Genomic DNA, 22454 nt, shown 5'->3' with positions numbered 1-22454 from the left:
TTGACATGAGTTTCATGCGTAATTACCTCGACTAAAGGCCGTAATGTCTTTCGGTACAGTGAAACGTTGCCTCGTGGGCTTGACACATCGCATGCGATGTCCGCTCCGCTCGATTAATTTTGTGTGAAGATTTGAGCGAGAAGAAATGATAATTTAGAACTCCATGCCCGCAAAGCTTCACATTACTGCTTGATCTTAAACCAGCTGGATTTTGTGCCGGTTCACGTTCACGTTCACACGGGCACACGAGCTCAGGGTGAAAAGTAACTACACCACACATCAACTTCTCTATTCAGGGGAACTTTCTTTGTATTCTGCAGCTATTGTTAAAAACCTGCTAATAATGGTAAACAAATCTGGCAACATGTACGATGATGAAATCGGCTTTTTGTCTCCAACTTGTTTTTGCCAACGTATTACTTCAGACTTCCAAGCTGGAGGTCTGATGAACAGAGCTGAACTCAGTTGATTTGAGCTTATTTATCAAACAGTAGCTTGTAATGCAAGTTCCAGCTTGTTAAATGTGAGAGTTTTCTACTTTTATTTTATATCATTGTAAATTGAATATCTTTGGGATTTCGAACAAGCAATACAACATCAAGTTTTGGCTCATGATATTTTATAAGCCTAACTGATTAATAAAACCTTAAATGTGTGAGCCAATAATTCATGTTTCCAGGGCAACAGGGTTTCCAGCAGCTGCCAGAAGACGAACGGTCCGCTCCAGAGCCGCGTCCCTCATCTACCTCGTGTCGCCCTCGGCGCAGCGGGCAGAACAATTTGTCAGTTTTTGTCTGTCGCCTACCGCGCGTCATGCCCTTCACAGTCGTCTTCTACTTTTGCATCGGAAAAAATCTTCCCGCTTGCAGTTTTGTCCTACATGTGCGTATTTTTAGGGTCAATTTGGTCCCTATCTTTACTCAAATTTACATGGAAACAAATCTCATAATAGTTTTCTGAAACCAGTCTTTTTGGAAAGCTAGGATGTTATTTGGGAGAGTCACTACACCCAGTATCCAGCAACATGTCCACACTTTCATGTAGAGGAAATCAATTTGACCTTAATCTTTATTTAAGTCCGATACTGCCATGACATGCCAGACATGCAAAGAAAAAAACCCCAGATTCTTCTTCTAATTTCACACATATAGAGGATTACCAGCTAAGGTTAAAAGAGAGGAAGTGGATTGTAGTTGAAGCATTGTTTTTCACTGTTATGAAGCACTTTGACCTGAATATATAATAATTTTCTGTTGTGTTTGTGTGAAAGACAGACGAGGAGAGACACGGCGTATATGCATGGCTGGCTGTAGAAACAGAGTGCTTATTGTGGTAAAGGAGGTCAGATGACGGAGTCGCTGTCATCCATGTTTATTATCAACACATGACACACATGTGCGTCTTCCTGTCTGACTGATTGTGTCTCTATTACCGCTCCCTCTTCTTCTCTCTTCTTGATAACGAAGTGTCATTCTTTCCAGAGTCAGCAAAAAAAACACCCTTGTTATACATTGACTAACTCCTGACTGGTTAAAGTGTGACTGACACTGATTTATGGCTGTAATTTAAATTTTGATTTCTTTTAAAGTGACATTATGCTCTTTTTGTTCATTCATGAACATGTTAGCTTGACTTTTTAGATCTGAATTGAGCTGATTGAAATAAAACTGGATGAATATGGCTTTTGAATATTAAGCACATTCATTTTCTATCTGAATTTGAGGACCCTAAAATAAACATATACTGGAAATAAAGCTTTTCTGGAATTTTTGAGACTGAAATTCAGACAAAATACATTCAGAGAGATGATTAATAAATGCTGATATCTTGCTGATATAATTCAAATGATTATGGCAGTGATTTGCTTCCATACAACGGCACTATGGTATGTTTTTCTAATGATTTATCTTAAGTTTGTTGATTTTATCACTAGGCAACATTTACTGGATGACTCTTGCTGAGATAACGCGCCCACTGTAGCGGTCATTAAGCGGAACGGAGCCCTACCGTTGCAGAGCGAGGTTAATGTTTGACTGACCCGTCTCTGACTCGGACACACACACACACACACACACACACACACACACACACACACACACACACACACACACACACACACACACACCTACTCATGAGTCTGTGTTCATTCAGAAATGGCCTGTTGGCTTGAGAGAATTGCCTCACAGCCGGAAATGTTTGATGAAAGTTGCGTCGCCTGAATCAGACAAATATACAAATATATATATATATAATAAACATTGCTTGTTTATCTGTCCAACAGATCCAAAAATATTTAATTTACAATGATTTACAACTGAGAAAAAAGCAAATCTTCACATATAAGAAGCTGAAACTAGAGAAGAGATTTGAATTTTCTGTCCATCAATTAATCAATTAATTGACTAATCATTTAAGCTCCAGACCAGGGTGGCATAAATGATTATTTCTAAAAGGATAAAGACTAGAAGATCCATTCTGTTGCTTGCATGTGTGGTGTCTGTTTTTCTGTCTGCTTACTAAAAGAGGAAAACATGAAGTTGACCGTCAACATTTTCAACATCTGTTACAACTTTCCATCGGCCAGTCACTTTCAACAGTGAAACCGATGCGCCGGCGTGTTTAAGGTATTTATTAGCAGTTGCAATGTTTTTGCCTTCTGCGTTCCTTGTGGGTTTAAGGGAAAGCGTTGGTCTCTTTTGATCTTCTCCCCCCCCCGACCCCCCCGGGGCTGTGTTTGGCAGAAAACAATGAACACAGGTTCCTGTTAAATCGCCTCCTGGACCGGGGATTACGCTGAAAGCTCGACTGGTGCAGCCATTTAAGAAACTGAAAGCACACATTCCAGCGGCGAGTCTGTCAAGAGAGATTACTGTAATTCAAGATTTTTTTTTTTTAGTGCTGATACTGTTTCTTGGGCTTTGACGTTGTGCTGAAAGTGTCTGTGACTGAAAAGAGGAAGCGCACAGCTGATAGAAAGGTGTAAATCAGTGCATTGTGTTGGGAGATATCTCCAGTTTAACAGTAAACAACACACAGACTGCTATTACATAAGAGGAAGAACTACTCGAACTGATGTAAACTAACACCTCACAGTGCTTAATAGAGCTGTAACGATCAGTCGATTAACTGATTATTCGATCAGCAGAAAATGAATCAACTATTTTAATAATCAGGTATCGTTTAAGTCATTTTTTTTTAGCAAAAATGCAAATATTTGATGGTTTCAGGTTCTTAAATTTGAGAATTAGCTGCTTTTCTTTATCTTACATGGTAGTAAATTAATCAGTAATAAAGATAATTGTTAATTACAGCCCTGCTACTGACTGAGTCACACACAGATAAAACGTGTGTGGCTGAATGGACTCATCACTGTGAATGGAGTCAAACATGGAGTCATGAGGTGACTCAGAGCTGACTAATCCATGATACTCATCCTCTGATTGGCTTTAATCAGCTGAAATGATCACTCATTTTAACAGCTATGATCATGAATCACGGTGCTCCTCTAGTTTGTTTGTTTAACTGGGGTTTGTATCTGTGTGTTTGTGTCGGGCCGCAGACTCGCAGTAGTTTCTCTTTCCTCAGGGGAAGAAAAAAAAAACATGATTATAGATACAAACAGGACAAAAAACAAATAGAGGTGGTTTGTTTGTGTGTTTGTGTGTGTGTGTGTGTGTGTGTGTGTGTTTGTGTTCACAGGGTGTAGTTAACAGTGCAAACAGCTCATCGGACGTGATATTAACAGTGAAGCAGTTCAATTAGCAGCACTGCTACAAACATGGGTCGTTTCAGGTGGAAGCAACATTTAACAGCTATAAAACAGACAATCAGCATTTATTAGACTTTTCAAAGCAACCTGAGACATTTAACTGAGCTCCAAAGACATTCAGTCATCAGATTGCAGCACAAGTGAATCAAACTTATTCAACAGGTTAAAGGACACAGACACAAAAAAAACTGCACCGCAAGAGGAACAGCGGTCAAAAACCATTATCCATCTGAATGTGAGGAGCTGACGTCACTTCTTCTTTCTCATTTCACACATTGTTCAGCAGTACTTTTTGCTTATTGTCAGTTTTGTGGTATTGTGGCTTTAAATGTGGTTTTAAATTGGTTAAAAAAAAAACTTAGCTTAACACTTTCTGCAGCTACTTTTCACTGTAAAAGCCTTCTAGCAAAAACAGCAGTTCATGGTTTTAGAAAGTAGCTTCAGTTAGAAGGTTAGAATTAGGTCTAAATCTGTAAGATGCATTCAAACTGCTCTTTTGTTGGTTGTACACCAGGAAAGTATCTGGAAGTGTGTGAAGGAAGGTGAAGAGCTACAGGTGCTTATGCAATTTGGACCATTCATCAAACTGCCAACACACAGAAAGAAGCTAATGAAACCATGGAAAGCGAATCTGCGATCAAAATACAGCGATACACCGGCCAAGAACAGCAGCACAGTTTGTAAACTAGTTCAAAAAGGGCAGGTTGCTTCTCTTGTGTGCGGGAGAGAAGAGGGTTTGAAGTCAACAGCGTGCCAGTGTTCCTGTCTGTTTTGCCCATAGATGGCAATCGGAGACTTTTTCAACACAACAACCTTTTTTTTTTTTTTTTTTTGCAACAAATCCAAGTCTTTTCAAATCCAGATGCTCTCAGCAAGGAAAATGCAAAGCATGTGTGTACATAGGTATAAAACGTGTGTGTGCTTAATTCCCTTTGCTCTTATTGTTACTCGCAGTTCAAAGAGATGCAGGTCAGGTGAATTGATTTTTAAAAGAACAAAAGGCAGAATAATACGATTTTCTGTCCGTATTTGACTCTAGACACAATTAATTCAATTTTATTTATATAGCGATCACAACAGAAGTTATCTCAGGGCTGTTTTCATACGGAGCAGATCTCAGACCGTCCTCTTTATTTTACCCAGCATTCCCCTCGTGAGCAAGCACTTGGCGACAGCAGCGAGGGAAAAACTCCCCTTACATTATACCGGATTAGCATAATCCTTAAATTACCTCAGAAATCACTAGGTCACGTTATTTATGATGTATTTAAATCAGTTCCATGATAATATTTAAACATTTTTAGTACTTCCAAGATTGTTATTTAATGAAGGACTTTCAGAGTTACATGCAGACCTCATCACATACACGCAGGCTCCTGTTCATTTCTCCTCCTACTTTCCCTCGTTGTTTTTCTTACCTCCCCTCTCAAAATCCTTTCTCCAAAATGCCAATCTTCTTCTCTTCCCCTCTTCCCTTGCACTCCCTCTCAAACGCCCCCCTCGATGAACACAGACACACAAAGGCTGTCTTCTCCCCTCCCCTCACATTCTTGGAGACCTTCTTTTTGCTGGTTGTTTTTTTGGAGGAAGATGAGCACAGATAGACACAGTAAACACACACACACACAGATTGCAGACAGAGCCCGGGGGTCTTCAGAGTGATGCCAGTGTTTCAGACAAGTTGACATTTCCCACCCAGTCCCTGCCATGTATGCATCTGTGTGTGTGTGTGTGTGTGTGTGTGTGTGTGTGCACTGTGCACTGGAATGCCATAGTGTGTAATTAGTCTATTGTCCTACCAGCAGTTTCTATGCTAATTAACCTCGTCTTCTCCCATGGATGGAATGCACACAGACCGACCGGGTCTCCGATTGGCTGGGGAGGAGTCGTCTAGCCGTCTGATTGGTTATCGGGTGTGTACAGAAGAAGGTATTTTCGACGGTGGAATCTCCACACTGGGTGTCTTAAACTCCGCTCGTCCGGGAGCTAAATGACTAATTTATTCTCTCACCCGGAGATCACAGCTCATTAAAGCAGAGCGGTGGCTTTGTCAGCGGGGGGAACGCAGCACAAGCAGACCTGTGACCCATTTTTGGGTTTTTGAATCTGGGGAGGAAACAATTTTTATTGTCCGTCGACCACAGCGGCATGCAGAGTTTAATTAGGCATGTGGTATCATAAGTATTATACAGTGTTGTTATAATGGACAGAATAAGAGCTTGACTTTTAAGGCCAATATTGTCCCTTAAATTTGTTCCTTTTTAAATACTCATCTCCAAGATATTTACTGTTTTAAAGTTGAAATATAAACTTAGTAATGGTCTTTAGTGGGCAACATGTTTGACAATGACACTGCTACTAAATTACCTCAACAATGACCTTGAAAGGCTCCTGGTACCACAACCACAACAGGGCCCTAAGTTGCTAGCTAGACTCTTCTCTTGTGTAGTTTCCCAGCGGTGGAACGAGTTACCAAACTCTGTCTGATCTGCAGAATCCGAAAGACCCGGCTCTTTCACCAACACCTCTGCACTTGATGGACTGAAGGAAGAAAAAATCTGCTTCTATGCGATCTATGCGTTGCCCCTGTGCACCGCCTGTAGCTTTATAGCACTTACTTGTGTTGTTCTCTCCTGACTAGATCCCTGCTTGTGTTGTATCATCTCTCAGATGTACATCAATCTGGATAAAAGCTTCTGCTTAATGAAATTTTAAGATTGTAAGAAAAAATTCTGATTTCTGTGCTTGGATTTCTAGTTTGGTAAAGGCAGAATATCTCCAGATTTCACATGGTCACAGTCTGAGCCATCCTGAACAGAACTTCATTAACCTCTTAAGGATTTTTGTTTGTTTGTTTGTTTGTTTAAATAAGAGAAAATTATGAATGTTATAATGTAATGTTGAGCTGACTTTCCCTTTAATTTTCTATTATGGAAACGGTTTTATCAAATTAGGACTTATTAGGTGACGTCACATTAATCAAGACTTCATTGAATCATGATGTGTGATATAACTTGAGAAATCATTACTGTAATGCAAATATTTCGTCCTTTTTGGCTACTCCAAGCACCTGTACCATAACTGTGCCAATTGAGTCGCATCAAAATCCAAGTGGCGGCCGTCTTGACTGGGTTTTTGCAGATGACGGCTCACTCGCCAACCTTGGAGAGATATTTAACGTTAATACCGTTAGCCTTATGTCACGTAATTTGCAAGCTAGCTCGCTCGCTCACCAGACATTTAAACTGGCAAAGTAACGTTGGGTTATATTGTCTGTGTGTCGCAGATTGTTAAACGTGACTTTTCATAGTACTGTATTCATAATTATTATTGCAGCCAAACCCGTAACCATAATGAGAGGAGCAGATCATGGCACGACGGGGAAAAAAAGCAAGTGCACATGCCACAGAAATAACATTTGTGTGTGTGTGTGTGTGTGTGTGTGTGTGTGTGTGTGTGTTGGCGCTGTAGTCTATAATGTTGCCTACTCTAAGAAAATGTCAAGGAAAGGAAACACCCCCCATGGCAAGTTAAGACCAGTATGTAAGGAGGGATGTGATCACTTCTACAGTTTCAACAGCCATGTTCATATTCAGCCTGTATTGTTATGAGGTCATCATACTATTAAACCGTCTTATAATGAGAACTGTTGTATTAACCAGCTCTTAAATATTTATTTCATCATAGCCACAGAATAGTCTGTCTAGGCTGGTTTGGCTTTTACAGCTACATTGTCATCATCTTTTCAAATTAGCTGAAAATCATATTTGCAAAAGTCAAATTGGCTTCAAGTTTGATTATTGTGGAGGTTTAAACACTAGAAACTATATATAAATGCAGCAGTAGTGGCAGGTTAGCGTGTAGCCTCAGTGAAATTGTTTTCCTTGGTAAACTATGTTTACAGGAATAGCAACAGGCATCTGCAGATATTTTTGTAAACAATCTATTAATGATGTCAAGAATTTTCATGTCAGTGCTTCCCCTCACGTTTGACCGCTGCATGTATGCAAATGATGTACTTTCGCACGTATGTATGCAAATTATGTACAATAATTCATTGTGCAAACAGCAGTGATTTGCATCCGATGCATCTAGGTCACCAAAGCGGTATTCAAAAAATTCGTCTAGGGTTGGCAGATCTGTAAAGGCCGCAATATACATACATACAAATATATCTGCAACAAGCTAATATAATATCATCTACAGGCTTATAACATTTTATACATATTGTAATAACGGCAACATTATTAATAGAGAGAATTTCTGCCTCAACTGAACATGTTTATGTATCTTGGGTTACCGTCCAGAACAGTACAACCATTTCTTTATTTAGTATACATCTACATTATCAAAATGCATTGTGAAAGAGGGCGTGCTGTTATTGTTGACATCCCTTCCTGTCATTATGTGATGATTATGTGACAGGATGTTGTTTTACTGCCTCAGCTAACCGCGATTGTCGGTTCACCTTTCAGTTGCTATAAGAGATCAGTCATTATGAGGTTAAATATTAGCCTTTTGAGAATCGGCAGGAGAGGTCACTGAACCCAGACATGCAGTGTAGTGGTTTTCAGCATTTTTAATTATTTACCTTGTACAGTTTCCCCTTTTTAAGCTGGTTTTTGGGTGTGTGCTCTGTTCAATGAACAGTCGGTTGCCCCGAGCGATGACCAACTTGATTTGTATTGTTTATTGATTTGTCTCTCTGGATGCTGCAGTGGACAAAAGTAGTGTTCAAACCTTGTACTAGTGTCATTTTAAAAGGTTTATCTTTTAAATTAGTTCATGTAGATTCTTTGTTTATTGCAAACTTTTTAAATTAAATACAAAAAAAAACTACAGAATTGCTGGCGACAAGTTCCAAAAACTACATGACAAACAAGAGGAAAACAATTTTAATTATAGAAAGAAGAAGAAAATAAAACCTTTATTTGTTATTGTATTGTAGATACAACGAAATTAAGAGTGCTACTATTATAAATATATAAAACGGTGAAGTGTATCAATGAAAATAGGTGTAGTTTACACCGGAATAATTTGAAGTATTGCACATAAATAGATGTGATTATTGCACGTAGTCATCTGTAGGCCTATGTTTACACTTGGTGCTGCAGCATCCTGGGTTACAGAGTGCTGCAGACAAGATTGCAGCTCCCTGTTCCAGTCAGCTTCGCTTCAACCATCATCCCCGTCGTTCTCATCCTCCTACTCCTTTTCCTACGAGCGGAGAAACCAGGAGCCCAAAGATGTTGTCATTCCCCCAGTGAGCCAGGCTGCGCTCAGCTTGCCACAAACTACAGGATGAGCTCATACTCTATTACTTATTCATAGACACCGTCACAGAGGCTGACGCAACCACAGGCAGACACGCTGGCTAAAAAAAAAGAGGTGGACCCAGGCGTATATGCAGCCAGGCCGGGCTGGTAGGAGAAAGACTGGTTGGCATTTAGATGCATCCAGACTTGCAGGATGTAGATAAAGATGACAGAACAGCCATCCAGACGTATTTCTGTGCAACATCCTACAGAGCAGCTGTTTCATATCTTTGTTGTTGTTTGTTGCATCTATTCGAGCAATGTTTTTGTGTATTTTTGGAACTGATTTGGCAGCTAGACGCTCGGTACTTGCCTGTGCCACAGAGATCTTTTTCAGCTTCTCTCTCACTGGTGAAAACTGGCATTAGGCCTCACAGAAACAAGTGGGTGCTGTTTACTCTGCCAATCCATGTTTCAACCCTGCCACTGTTTTCTTTCAACATGCTGGGGGCCTTTTGTTTGTCTCAGTGGTTTTATTTAGTCAGCATATTCTCGGACTGTTGGCTTCTTTCTTTACTGCTTTTCGATAGCAGACGCCTTCTTGTTTGCTCTTTTCTGAATCAAGTCAGATTTTCTGAAATATGACCCCAGAGTCGCAGGCTTCAATGAACCACTTACGGAGGACCTCAATGGATAGCGGTTGCATAAACACAAGGAAATATGACAAGTCAATTAATTATGAAAAGGGTACTAATTATAAGTGGAGGCAAACAGGCTACTGTTAATTTTCAGGGGCATTTTTTACCCTTCAATTTCAATTTCACAGGAATTTTCAGGGGGAATTTCGCACCAAACTTCTATATTTATGACCGTGGGATACATAGAAGTTTATAATAAACAAATATTTTACAACAGTGACATTAAACATCCGTGCAACAGGAACAAAAATCTAATTCTGCTTTTGTATTTCTATTGATAGATGACCTTTTAGTCAGCAGGGACTCAGCGTCTTGCTTGAGGACACTTCAGCAGGGTAAACGCTTGCCAACAGGCCTGCTGAACCGGCCTGCAGTTTAAGGATCAAGGATTGGGCTCTGCTAAAAAAAAATCTTATTCTGCCAGAATTTGTTCACCCCTCGTTAAGATGTTGTTTTTCTCTATACACAAGAAGGTGACTAAAGTTCGAGCCTCCATGCCGTCTTTGTGTTTGAAGAAAATGAGAGCTGAACAAACAAGCAGGTCAGCCGTCTTGTATTTCCCTCGGTGACCCGTATTTGCTCCGGTCCGGGCCTTGGTTTTAGTTGACACACACACAGAAAAGAAAAGGTAGACAGGCCTACAGAGCGGTAGCTATGGCAGCACACTTACAGTAATGCGTATCAGTGTCCACTGTAGAAACACAATAGGTTACTGGCTTATCTCCAGTTTTAGAGATTGTCTCGTGATTGTTTAGTTGTCAAAACAGTGAAGGCGTTGATTTAAAGGGGACTTATTTATGCTTTTCCTTATTTTAAGTCATATATATGATGTTAAAATGTCGGATGTTCATATTAAACGTGGCCAAAGTTTCAAATAATGAGGTAAATGTATGTAGGTGTAATCCCTGTGAGCAAAAAGCATTGTTTATGTTTTATATAATGTAATATTTATGCAAATCGCTTCATTTTAAACCATATTTGCATGAAGCAGTCACACGGAGCCTGATAGCATCCTGCTCCACAGCAAGCAGGGAACCAGACACAGCCTGCAAGCTGCTGTCAATCAAACACAGACACCTACCCCATCCCACACCTACTCCTATGAATGAAGGAAAAATCCCATCATTTTGACATCTAACACTAAACTACATCTAGGTCTGACTGTTAATTTAATACTTAAAACTTCCAGAACTGAAACACACACACCCAACATTGTTGTGAAGAGGGCGGAGATTGTTGTTATCAGTACAAATAGACATCTGACAACAAATCACCTGCTGTAATCCGTGTGTGTGTGTGTGTGTTTGTGTGTTCAGGGGGCTGTAAATGATTGTGTTTTTCCAGTTGAGCAGAGCCATTGTTGCCAGTCTATCTTACACACACACAATCTGACACAGAGTAGAGATGTCTCGCTGACAAACCGAGTCACTAAATCGTAAAAGGATCATGTGTTACAGCGTGTCATGATGCTTTCGTCAGAATAGAACGATAGTATCAGTAGAAATAAAAACTCAGACTGGTTTGTAATCCTTCAGCCGGTGTTTTCTGCCGTTTCTCAAACTGCCAATAATCATGAAGTCATGAAGGAAGGATGAGAAAGAGAGAGAGGAGGGAAGGAAAACAGTGAGCAAAGAGACAGAAACTCATTTATTTTCACTTTTTTTTCTCCATGGCTTTTCTTTATCTTTTAGGCATTTAGATGTGATTTGTTGGGATCATGAACTTTATTGGGGAAGCTCATTTTCCGTCTAACACATGAACGGGAATCTGAATCTGCAGCCGGATTTATTTTCATTTGTTGTGGATTATAGTATCAGCTATATATATGTGGGTTTAAATCTGGTATGATGTATGAGACATATGTGTGTGTGTGTGTGTATGTATACACAGCAGACAGGAAACACTCTTACCGCTGAGTCACCGGCAGGAGGACATGTGTATTTTATTTGCGTGAATAAGAACAGACTTATATTCAGGCAGACAGACCGCTGAGTCATCTAACCCTCAATTTTGATCCCACTTGTCGGAAAGATGAAAATCGACTTGTTATTCATCTTCGAATGTTGTTTTTAATGTGCAAAATGTTTTTTAAGTTTTGCCAATACATTTTTTTCCCTTTCTTCCCACTTATCTTTTCTTCCCTTCTTTCTGTCTTTAGGACCAGTTTGATAATCTGGACAAACACACCCAGTGGGGGATCGACTTTCTTGAGCGCTACGCAAAGTTTGTCAAGGAAAGGCTTGAAGTAGAGCAAAACTACGCCAAGCAGCTACGGTAGATACACATACACAAACAATATAATATTTATATTTAATATAATATCTGCTGATATGTTTGGACATGATTTAGTCCACCCGTCTTCATCTGCAGCATGCCCAAATTCATCATCAGCACTAAACAGAAGCAACACACCTGCAAAATGTTAAAATATTGAATTAAAACCAAGGTTATTAACTGTTTTTTTTTTTTAAACAAAGCTGCAGTGTTTGTAGAGGCAACTCAACAAGCAGGAACCCAGTAATCCTTATTAAAAAACAGTAGAATCCCAGTGGTTGCTGGGCTGTGATTTCAAAGAGCGGAAATCCCTCCAGAATATGTAACACACACACACACACACACACACACACACACACACATTGCTGCTGCAGGTCTGAAGAATGATCAAAGATACATCTGTGCGTGTGTGTGTGCACGTTTTTACAGTGTATGTAGTTCAGACAATAAATCAGGGAGAAAGGGTTCTTCTTTTTTTATTGAAGATCTCAGAGTGCAAACACACACACACACACACACACACACACACTCTTCCACTCATATACATACATTCCTCTGCTCTCTAGTCAAATCATTAAAGGGGACCTATCATGCTCATCTAGTCCTACCAGACTAGAGTAGCTTTGCATGATTCACAGTTCAAAAAACTTATACTTATTTATCTTATACTGGCCCTTTATGCAGCAGCCCCTCAGTTCAGCCTCTGTCTCAAACAGGCAGTTTTAAGTCCTGTCTCTTTAAGGCCCCTCTCCCAAAGAGCCCACTGGCTGCCGTTCTGATCGGCCAGCTTTCCGAAATCAGTCGTGTAAAGTGAAGAATTTATAGGGAAAGAAACGTGTTCATCACTGAATTAGCGTAGCTTCATTAGCGGCGCTATTATTCGATTGAAAACAGTTCTACACAGCAAGATTTGGAGATGTTCAGAGCTCTTTGTTCAGCGGATCAGTTAGAAATAATGCAGGCATGTTTAATATGAACATCTAACATTATATATATATATGACTGAAAATAAGGAAAAAGCATAATAGGTCCCCTTTAACTCACTGCTTTGCTGGAGTCGGTATTGTTAGAGCCTGAGGGAATGGACAGGCAGATACTTTGATGTTTAAATCTTTGATTAATCTTTAATAATGTACTGAGATCCTCTCTCTTTTTTTCTGTGTGGGTTTTTCTATGTGTGTGTGTGTGAGAGAGACTTGCTCATCTGTTTACCCGTCTGTCTGCTACGCTTAAAATATCAGACAGTATCTGTAACCTCATTGTCTGCTTGTCTCTCTCTCTTTTCTATCAGGAACTTGGTAAAGAAATACTGTCCAAAACGCTCTAAAGATGAGGAACCAAGGTGAGGAGGCTCTCCAGTTTGTTGCATTTCGCCTCATTCTTCTGTTTTAATTTCCTTCACAGAACTCTGCTGACTGTAAGAGCGGAAAAGTCCTCTCTAGACACTGTGTTTTTTCCCCTTCTGGTGCTGAAAATAACATTCGACTGTTCATTTGTAGGATCCAGACAGTTTGATGTGGTTCCTCACATTCTTTCTGTTTGCAAACTGACCAAACTGTTGGTCTAATTGGTCATGTGATATCAGCGCACTGAGCAAGTGTTTTAGGCAGCTTGAGAAATACTTAATTTATAAAGCACATTTCATACACTCATAAACTACAGCAAATTGTAAAGAATACATATAAACAGGAGAGGAAAGCAATATAAACATGATATAAAGAGGAAAATGAATAAGATCCACTTTCCTGTCATTACCTTCAAGTAAAGACGTGCTGTGGGACTGTTGACATTAACTCTTTCACCCCTTTTGGTTAAAACATAAGGTGTCCACACATAAAGAAACTGCCAAGATCACTTTGTTTCTGACTGCTGTTTTTTGTAAATGGTAAAACAACAGGACTAACAGTGATACAGTGATACACTTATAGGTAGGCTTCTTGATTTAGTTCTCATTTCAACCAATAGAAAAAGGTTTTCACACTCTGTCCTCCAGCACACTCTGCACCAAACTAGTCACTCATGGTTTTATCTGGCAGTTTAATTAGCTTTAATTACCTTTTTATTGGAAAAAGTTACATGTTATAGTTAGTGTTTTCTGTTCTATATACATAGCAAGAGAAGCTATAATGAAAAACATATGTTTTTTGCAATTTATTAATTGATTCAGAGTTGTAGAAGAAAAGAATTGTGATTATTATATGAATCTATTTTTGCCTCAACCCTACTGCCAGGGAAACATTTAAGTACAAAAGGAGTCATTTTAGCAACAGAAACAGGTTAAATTTGAAGATTTCCAATTAATGCAGTCACTGCAAAAGCTAGAATTATGCAAATACAACATTTTATACTATACATAATTTATTCTAATATTATACTTTAAATATTAATGTGTTATTTAAGCTCTTGTTTCTCTCTTAATCGACTCTGCATGAATCCAGATGTGTGTGGCAACAGGCCAGAGAGAGTGAAAGCGTGCTCAGCGCAGCGTTAATCTAAGCATGTGCGTCTGTCGTGCAGGTTCACATCATGTCTGTCATTCTACTCCATACTCAACGAGCTCAACGACTACGCCGGTCAGAGGGAGGTGGTGGCGGAGGAGATGGCTCATAAGGTTTATGGAGAGCTGATGAGGTACAGCCAAGACCTCAAAACTGAGAGGAAACATGTGAGTGCACTAACGAGCTCGTTCTCCGCATATTACAGAATGACAGCGACGCATAAGGTTTATTTTAGGTAATGTTTGAAGCGCGTCCTCGTAACCTGACCGCCATCTACTGAAAATTAAGACCACATTTATCAAAAAAAAAAAACTTCCTGTCACATAGAGGATGTTCCTGTTTTCCCTTTTCTCTGTGTCGCCTCATATGCATTTGTTTTCTGTTTGGCTTCGCTCAAGAGGATAAATATGTTGAACGTGATGTTAACCATCTGCCTTTTTACTCCTTCCACCATCTGCTGGTGCTGTAAATGCTTAAAATTTGACATCCACATGCTTTGGAAGAACAGCGCCCTCTTCCTGTTTTGGACTTTAAAGCAATTTATCAGATGAAATATTAAATCTAACTCAGTGATGCATAATGTGAGGAGGCACAGTGTACAGGCTTGTTTATTTATGTTTGTCCTATGGATGTATTAATATTATTATGGCAATGATTTTTTGTTTGTATTATGGTGCTGAAACTCTACAAACAGAACAGAAATTCCATTAAATTTTTGTATAATTGAGCATCATCAATACAATAATGTATTCTGTTTTATTACCTTCCACATGACAGTGTTGTTTCTGTCACTCAGGTTAAGTTTTTGTCGCCCATCTTTGCCTCCCAGTACAATCTTATAGTATCATTTCAAACTGGTTTAATCCTTGCATGTCTCATATGTCATGTTGTGGTGGGAGGTACTGTTTGAACCCTAACAACAAATGTTTTCAAAACTTTTTTTAAGCATTCTTGACATTTTAACATTTCAACTGTATCACATGGTCTTCATCAGCAGATGGGGTTAGCTCAGTTGTCATGGAGATGAATCTGTTGACATGCAGTGTTTCCCCCCTAGGTTGAGTACTTTGGGATGGTGGTGGCCTGTGGGGGGGGGATGCGCCAAGCAAAACTCAGGAGAGACTCAGCAGCCGCACATTTCTCCGTTCTCTGCTTCTCTGTTTAGTGTCGTTAGGTTAGGCTAACCCGTTGTTGCTAACTTTGGAGCTAACACCCTTCACTTTTCCAGCAGTTGGGGAAACAACAGACAAGCTGCAGCATTTATTAACTGACATACTGTACATTTACTGCCAGATTGACAACTTACTGCATCCACCATCACTTTTCTGCTGCTCACTCTCATGCTCAACCACTATTTCATAAAAGCATCTATGCTATCAAGTGTTTCCCAGGCAACGACACAGAGGTTGACTCGTGTTTTGTAACAGCGCTGCACAGAGGCTCCCAAACACTATTGATTTCTGAATGATTGGATATTTGCCGTTATTTTTGGCATTAAAAAAAAACATTTTTTGGCCTGGCGGGGGTTCTCGTCGGCCCGGTGTCCCGCCAGGCTCGTACAGTTATAGGGGGAACACACACACACACACACATGTGATTTCAGTAGCTGTAATGATTTCATCCTCAGCGCTTTCAGGCATTGTCGTCAGCGTTGGCTTAAAATGTAAGCGTCAAATTTTATTTTTGACCTTGGAAAAATGAGTTGGACAAAGCAACCCCAATTCAAGGTCTGCTCACTAGCTTTTCCCTTCATCAGTCCATGTCAACAGATCCGTCTCCATGAAAACGAAGCAAACTCCATCTGCTGATAAAAAACATGTGATGTGATTGAAAACAGTATGTTTAAAATTAAACATATGATATAAAATGTTTTGTCTCTTAACCACATGCTATTCTAACCATAAATATAATAGATAACTAGTATTTTTAATAATAAGTAACTGGTTTTCAGTGTAATTTCAGTCACTGGACATTGTTAAATCTGTGGTTTCAGCCCTTTTCTTCCCAGTTGTTGTATGTAACTGTGACACAAGTTGTTTCAGTCTTATTATTTTATGTACGTGCATATGAATGTGTTCTCATATATTTTCTACGTGTTTTCCCGTGTTTCTGTGTAAATGTCTCTCGTTTGTGTGTGTGTGTGTGTGTGTTTGTGTATGTGTGTAAATGAGCAGCATCTACAGGAGGGCAGGAAGGCCCAGCAGTATTTGGATCATTGCTGGAAGCAGATGGACAACGTAAGTGAGGAGGGAGGGATGAAGAGGAGGAGGGGTGGAGAGGAAAAAATTAAGTGTTTTAGGCGAGGCAAGTTTATTTGTAAAGCACATTTTAACAATAATAATAATTCAAAGTGCTTTACATGAGCATAAAAGAGATCAAGACAAAATGTAAAAGCAACAAACGGGAATATAAAGGAAGCAGTGCCAACAAAGGTAACTGAAGGACAAACGGGGATCAATTTTTTCCCAAAAATTCCACAAATCTCTTTAGTTATTGAGCACATAAATATGGCATTCCTGGTACTTTTATAGCTCTATTTCACATCAGAAATTAGTGTTATATGCTCTTATGTACCATCCTGTCCAAATTAATAGGAAATAGGATTTTTGTTCCTGAGTGTGAAAACACAGCAGTGTCCTTTTCTTCTTCTTCCTGGCAAACTTCCCAGTCACTGAGGACCAAAGACCAAGACTCACACACACAGGCCTTAGTGCAGATCAGGCCCCTCCCAAAAGCAAAGGCCCATGTGCCACATTTGGCCCTTGACAACCTCCTTTTTGGCTCCCGAACGGCTCCAGAGAGAGATTCCATTTGTTCACTTCTGAGGTCATTTTAATTGCGTTCGCTCCGTTATTTTACAACAATCAGCTCATTACAAGATGAATAATTAAACACACAAACAATTCCATAAGACCTAAAATGCTAATTGCTGCTTGTTAAATTTATAAATAATTCGTGATTGGCCACATGTTTTTTTTTTTTTTTCACTCCGGCATTTTTCATGCATAGTGCTTCACTGTGTGGTCTGCATGACTTTAATAGTGACTACCTAGTGACTGGACTGTAATGTCTCAGCTATTCACTGTGTTTCCTTCACTACTAATGTAACCCAGATGGGCTGGCAGGAAGTAAACTATCTTTGTCTGATTCATCTCCCTCTCTCCTTCTTCTTCTTCTTCTTTGGCTCTTTTACCTCTCATTCACAGTTTTTCTTGCGGTTTTGTTTTTCTCCGAACTCTTTGAAAATGACAACAAAAGAAACCGTGTGTCACAATAAAAACCTTACACACAGTATATTGTCTGTTTCTTCATGTATTTAACATTATGACCTCTTTCTTTTTTTTTCTTTGTTTTGGTCTTCAGAGCAAAAGGAAGTTTGAGAGAGAGTGCAAGGAAGCAGAGAAATCCCAGATTACCTACGACAAGTTAGATAATGACATCAACGCCACCAAATCAGAGGTGGAGAAGGTAGGAGGCTCCGACGTGCAACACAACCGCTGTGATAAATTGTCTTCAGCTTCTCCTTATTGTATTATCAGTGAAAATACTTGGATGTTATATATAAAAATATGTTTTTTCCAACATGCGAGTCAATAAAGACACAATTAAATGTTTTTATTCCTTTATTTTGTTCATCTTTCCACATGAAATTGTTACCTTTTAAGTTAAATAGTACCTTTTTAGTTAACGTTAGTAGTGTATAATTAATGCCTATGAAATTATACTGTAGCTCAATTTTTCCCCCCACAATTACAGTATACTGTATAATTATACTTGCTGGATTAAGTGAAAGCTTGAAAGAAAATAAACTGTTTTCAGTAGAGGTAAAATCATAGTCCAGTAAGCCTCCTTTCTGGATGAGGAACCATCCGAATGAGCAGTTTCTAAATGAACAAGTAACTGAATGAAGCAAAACTATGGAAATAACAGGAGCTGTGTTAGAAATATTCACCTTGATGATGATAAAGGATGTTTTAACTTTGCTTTTATTGTTAATATGTTGTTTTTATGGAGTTTTCAACACAACAAAATTCTTCAACATTAGTTTGATCAATTAGGGCTGCAACTAATGATAATTTTCATTATCGATTACTCTGCCAATTATTTTCTCGATCAATTGTTTAGTCAATGAAATCTTAAAAATAGTGGAAAAATGGCATTCACAATTTCTCAGAGCCCATGTTGATGCGTCTAGTTTGCCTCTTTTGTCCAGCTAACGGTCCAAAATCTTAAGATATTCAGTTTACTGTCATGTAGGACAAAGAAAAACAGCAAATCGTCTCAGTTGACGAGCTGGAGCCAAAGATTTTTTGGAATTTTTGCTTGAAAAATAACAGAAATGACTAGTCGATTATCAGAATAGTTGCAGATTAATTTTCTTTCGATCGATCGACTAGTCGTTGCAGCTCTGTAGTAATTCATTTGTGCCCTCAGATTTTGTCGTTTGGTTACGTCATACAGTTCATACATGTGGTTGATCAGATATCCTGTCAGTCAGTGTGGATTTACTGTTTGTGTGGATGTAACCGTTCAGGCCAAAGCCCAGTTCTACCTGCGGACTCACATGGCGGATGAGAGTAAGAACGAGTATGCCGCCCAGCTACAGAACTTCAACGCTGAGCAGTGGAAACATTTCAACAACGCCATACCACACATCTTCAAGGTAAACCAACCAGAGTTTCATATCTGTGCTTGTGTGGGTGTTTTTTTGTCCTTTTTGGAGGTTGAATTACAGTCAAACATTAAAAAAAAGTATTTATTCTATTAAATCTCACCTTTATTTAACCAAGAAGTCTTTTGAGATACATTATCTCTGTCACAAGGGACACCTGAGCTGGATCTTTTCTTATAAATTTAAATTTGATTTGGTGAACAACCTTGAATAAATGTTGAATAAAGCGAGTGAGACCATTCTTCTTCTCACACAGCATGAATAATTTACAGCAGCGCTACATATTTAATAGGCTTCAGATTTCTACTGTGAAGGCTTAAAAAAAAAACTAAAACTTTGTCTTCCAGCCTTTGATGCATTTATTCTCTGATATCTAAAACTTTTAAGTGTTTCCCCTCTTTTAATCTTTGGAATTAGTTTATCACTAAAGAACTGGTGGGTGTGTATTTTTGGCATTCCTCACAAAAACCAGTATCATGTTTAGAAAAAGTTAAGTGCACCATTAAATGTTTAACTGAGCAGCTTGTCTCATGTAAACCATTACTAATATATTGACTGGGTTTCAGTGCTGCCCAGGGGAAAGGACCAGCTACCTCTGACATGTTCATCTGCCAAGCCTCTCGTAGAAGTGTCTTTTTACTAGTTTACATTCGTTTGCCTGCGTGTCTCAGAATCTGCAGGACATGGACGAACGTCGGACGGTGAAGCTCGGAGAGACGTACCGGAGCTTCGCCGAGGCGGAGCGGAGAGTCATTCCCATCGTCTCCAAATGCTTAGAAGGAATGGTTTCAGCTGCTAAAGCTGTCGATGAGCGAAGGGTATGTAATTATGATCATAAATTTATTTGTATAGCTTCACTTCACAAGATTACATAGTGCTTAACAATAAAACATCTCTGGAGAAGTAAAAGATTATGAAATAAACATCAGGTAAAAACCAACAGAAACAGAAAAACAAGTACTAAATGTACTAGATTGAAGAGGGAGCATATGAAGGAAGACAGGAAGGAGAGAGAAACCATTTTACTGTAATGAGCGGATGTAGAAAAAGAAGATAAGGCTCACTTGTATTTACTTGTTTGGTATCTTCTATTTTTACCCTTCCTCTCCCAGGATTCATCCATCGTCGTGGAGTCATTTAAATCTGGCTTTGAACCTCCAGGCGACTTCCCCTTCGAGGACTTCAGTCAGAATCTGAGCAGAACAGGTTCAGACGGGACCATCAGCAGTACGCCCAAAGGCGAAAGAGACAGAGACGGACCCCCGGGGTCGCGATCCGACCCCAAACACCAGATGAGCAAAACCAAGAACAAGCTCTGGCTGTTTGGGAAGAAACCGAAGGTACAAGACGTGTTTTTAATGCTCGTTGTAGATTTGAATCGAGTGCTCTGCTTTTCTGTTTGTGTGATGAAGCAGAAGAACCAGTGAAGAGGCACAAACTCTCATCAGCACATAACACTAACACATCATCATCATCATCATCATCATCATCATCCAACAACGCAAATGTCACGGTCAGCAGTGTGAATCATATTATTCCAAGGAATTCCTTTAATCAAGCATAATAATTACTGGTACCAGTGAGTCTTTATGTTTTTAGAAACCTATTTTTTTTAAAAAGAGGATATGAGACTGAATTGGACAAATAGTAAATTTAAGTTCACTCATTATGATGTTTTATTACGGTCATGCTTATAAAAGCCAACCTCTGCTGAACAGATAAATATTCATAGGATGCTTATAATTTATCAGTCATTTATTTCTATATGAGTGCAGATGTTATGTATCTGTGTACATCATATGTTCTTTATTTAAAATGCCTTATAACTGAATGAAAATCCATAGGAGGTCTCTATATAATGCAATACAGAGATAGATGACACACAAAAATATACCTGTTATTATATTTTACTTAAAGAAGAACTGACACAAGCATGTCTCTATTCAGTTATGTAATTTCAAAAGCACCAGTGTTCACACCCTCTTATACTGTAGATAGAGATTTATTCTGTTGAGTAACACGTTCCCGCCCTACAGCTGAACATCATACAGCTTTATACAGTCATATCCTGAACTCATTTTATTCTCTCATCCTCGCTTCCTGCTTTTTATTTTTTTTTTTTGTTCTCTCCCGCAAGTGAAACAAGTTTGCAGACACTATTAAATGTAATTTCTATGGGTTTTATTAGTTTCTCTGCGCCTGAGTTGAACTCTCAGCTTGTCTTCAGTCGTAGGTTTTCGTCACCTTTCCGGCGTTTGTCTGAAATCTCCGACACACTCCTCAGACCTTGCCCCTCTCCATAAAGACCATGTCGGTTAATTATTAACCATCTGCTGTTGGTTTATGTCGGCGTCACCAGCTGACTCACAGTATCAGGAACCTGTGTGATGGATAGGGTGTGTGTTTGTATATATGGATTACTTTAATTGTTAAACACATGGCACCTTTAGGTTTCATAGGCGTGTCCCACACAAGTTGGATTTTTAATGCTGCTGAAAAACTCAAATCTGAAGTATTTCTCTGTAACATAAAAAAACATCTGAAGATATTAATTAAGATTTGAACACTCAAAAACGTAGTTAATCTGCTTCATCAAGACTGTTTGATCCCAGTGTCATCAGATCTGATCGTCGATGACCAAACAATCCATAAACGCCCGTCAGATTGTGTTTCAAATGTTGCTTAATCCTGATTGCCACATAGAAGTACATGACATCACTTTTTTTCCGTCTGCTCACTTCAAAACCAGTTAGAAAAGCACAGAGAACAAAAAAAAATACAGAAATCTCTGATGGGGAATAACCAAAAACTGTTCCAACTCTGGCAGAAAACACTGTTCACGTTAGATCCCAGCACTCATACCAAGAAGCTGATTGAGAAAATACATTTCTCTGTGGAAGTCTTTACACATTTACAGGATTATAACAGAAAATATTTGTAGTTTTGTTTTTGTTTTTTTGTGCTGGTTTGTGGAGCAAACACCATGAACTGGGGGACTGCATTTCAAGATGGCGCCTCATTCATTCCTGTGAAAGTTTCACACTGAGCGCATACACCGAAAACCTTTTACAGGCTTCTTTTCAGGCATTTTTAGGCCCCCTAGAGCACGTGCGCCTGAGTTGAGAGCCTCTGTTGGACTGAGACAGCTGACTCATACACGTGAACTGCATGACATAATTTACTGATAAGACTCTTTGAGACTTTTCAAACTTTATTGAACCAAACTGATTCGATTCTTCTTACACAAAGAGTCATGTCGAGGTATTCGTGACGTTCAGAAAACTTCAT

At 39.2% G+C, this 22454-nt stretch overlaps 1 protein-coding gene across 2 annotated transcripts in view; it reads left to right on the top strand.

The window, feature by feature from the left end:
- The window catches only part of fnbp1l (formin binding protein 1-like), a 55773-nt gene that overhangs the window by 20251 nt on the left and 13068 nt on the right, over positions 1-22454 (top strand). For both annotated transcript variants that reach the window (XM_067596330.1, XM_067596329.1), the window contains exons 2-9: positions 11881-11996; positions 13288-13338; positions 14514-14661; positions 16669-16731; positions 17858-17962; positions 19029-19157; positions 19838-19984; positions 20279-20506. In XM_067596330.1, coding sequence (XP_067452431.1) covers positions 11881-11996; positions 13288-13338; positions 14514-14661; positions 16669-16731; positions 17858-17962; positions 19029-19157; positions 19838-19984; positions 20279-20506 — 987 coding nt within the window. The remainder of the gene's footprint in view (positions 1-11880; positions 11997-13287; positions 13339-14513; positions 14662-16668; positions 16732-17857; positions 17963-19028; positions 19158-19837; positions 19985-20278; positions 20507-22454) is intronic.

The sequence above is a fragment of the Thunnus thynnus genome, chromosome 8, assembly GCF_963924715.1.
Source record: "Thunnus thynnus chromosome 8, fThuThy2.1, whole genome shotgun sequence".
Classification (NCBI taxonomy): Eukaryota; Metazoa; Chordata; class Actinopteri; order Scombriformes; family Scombridae; genus Thunnus; species Thunnus thynnus.
This window is presented reverse-complemented; position numbering and strand designations above follow the sequence as displayed.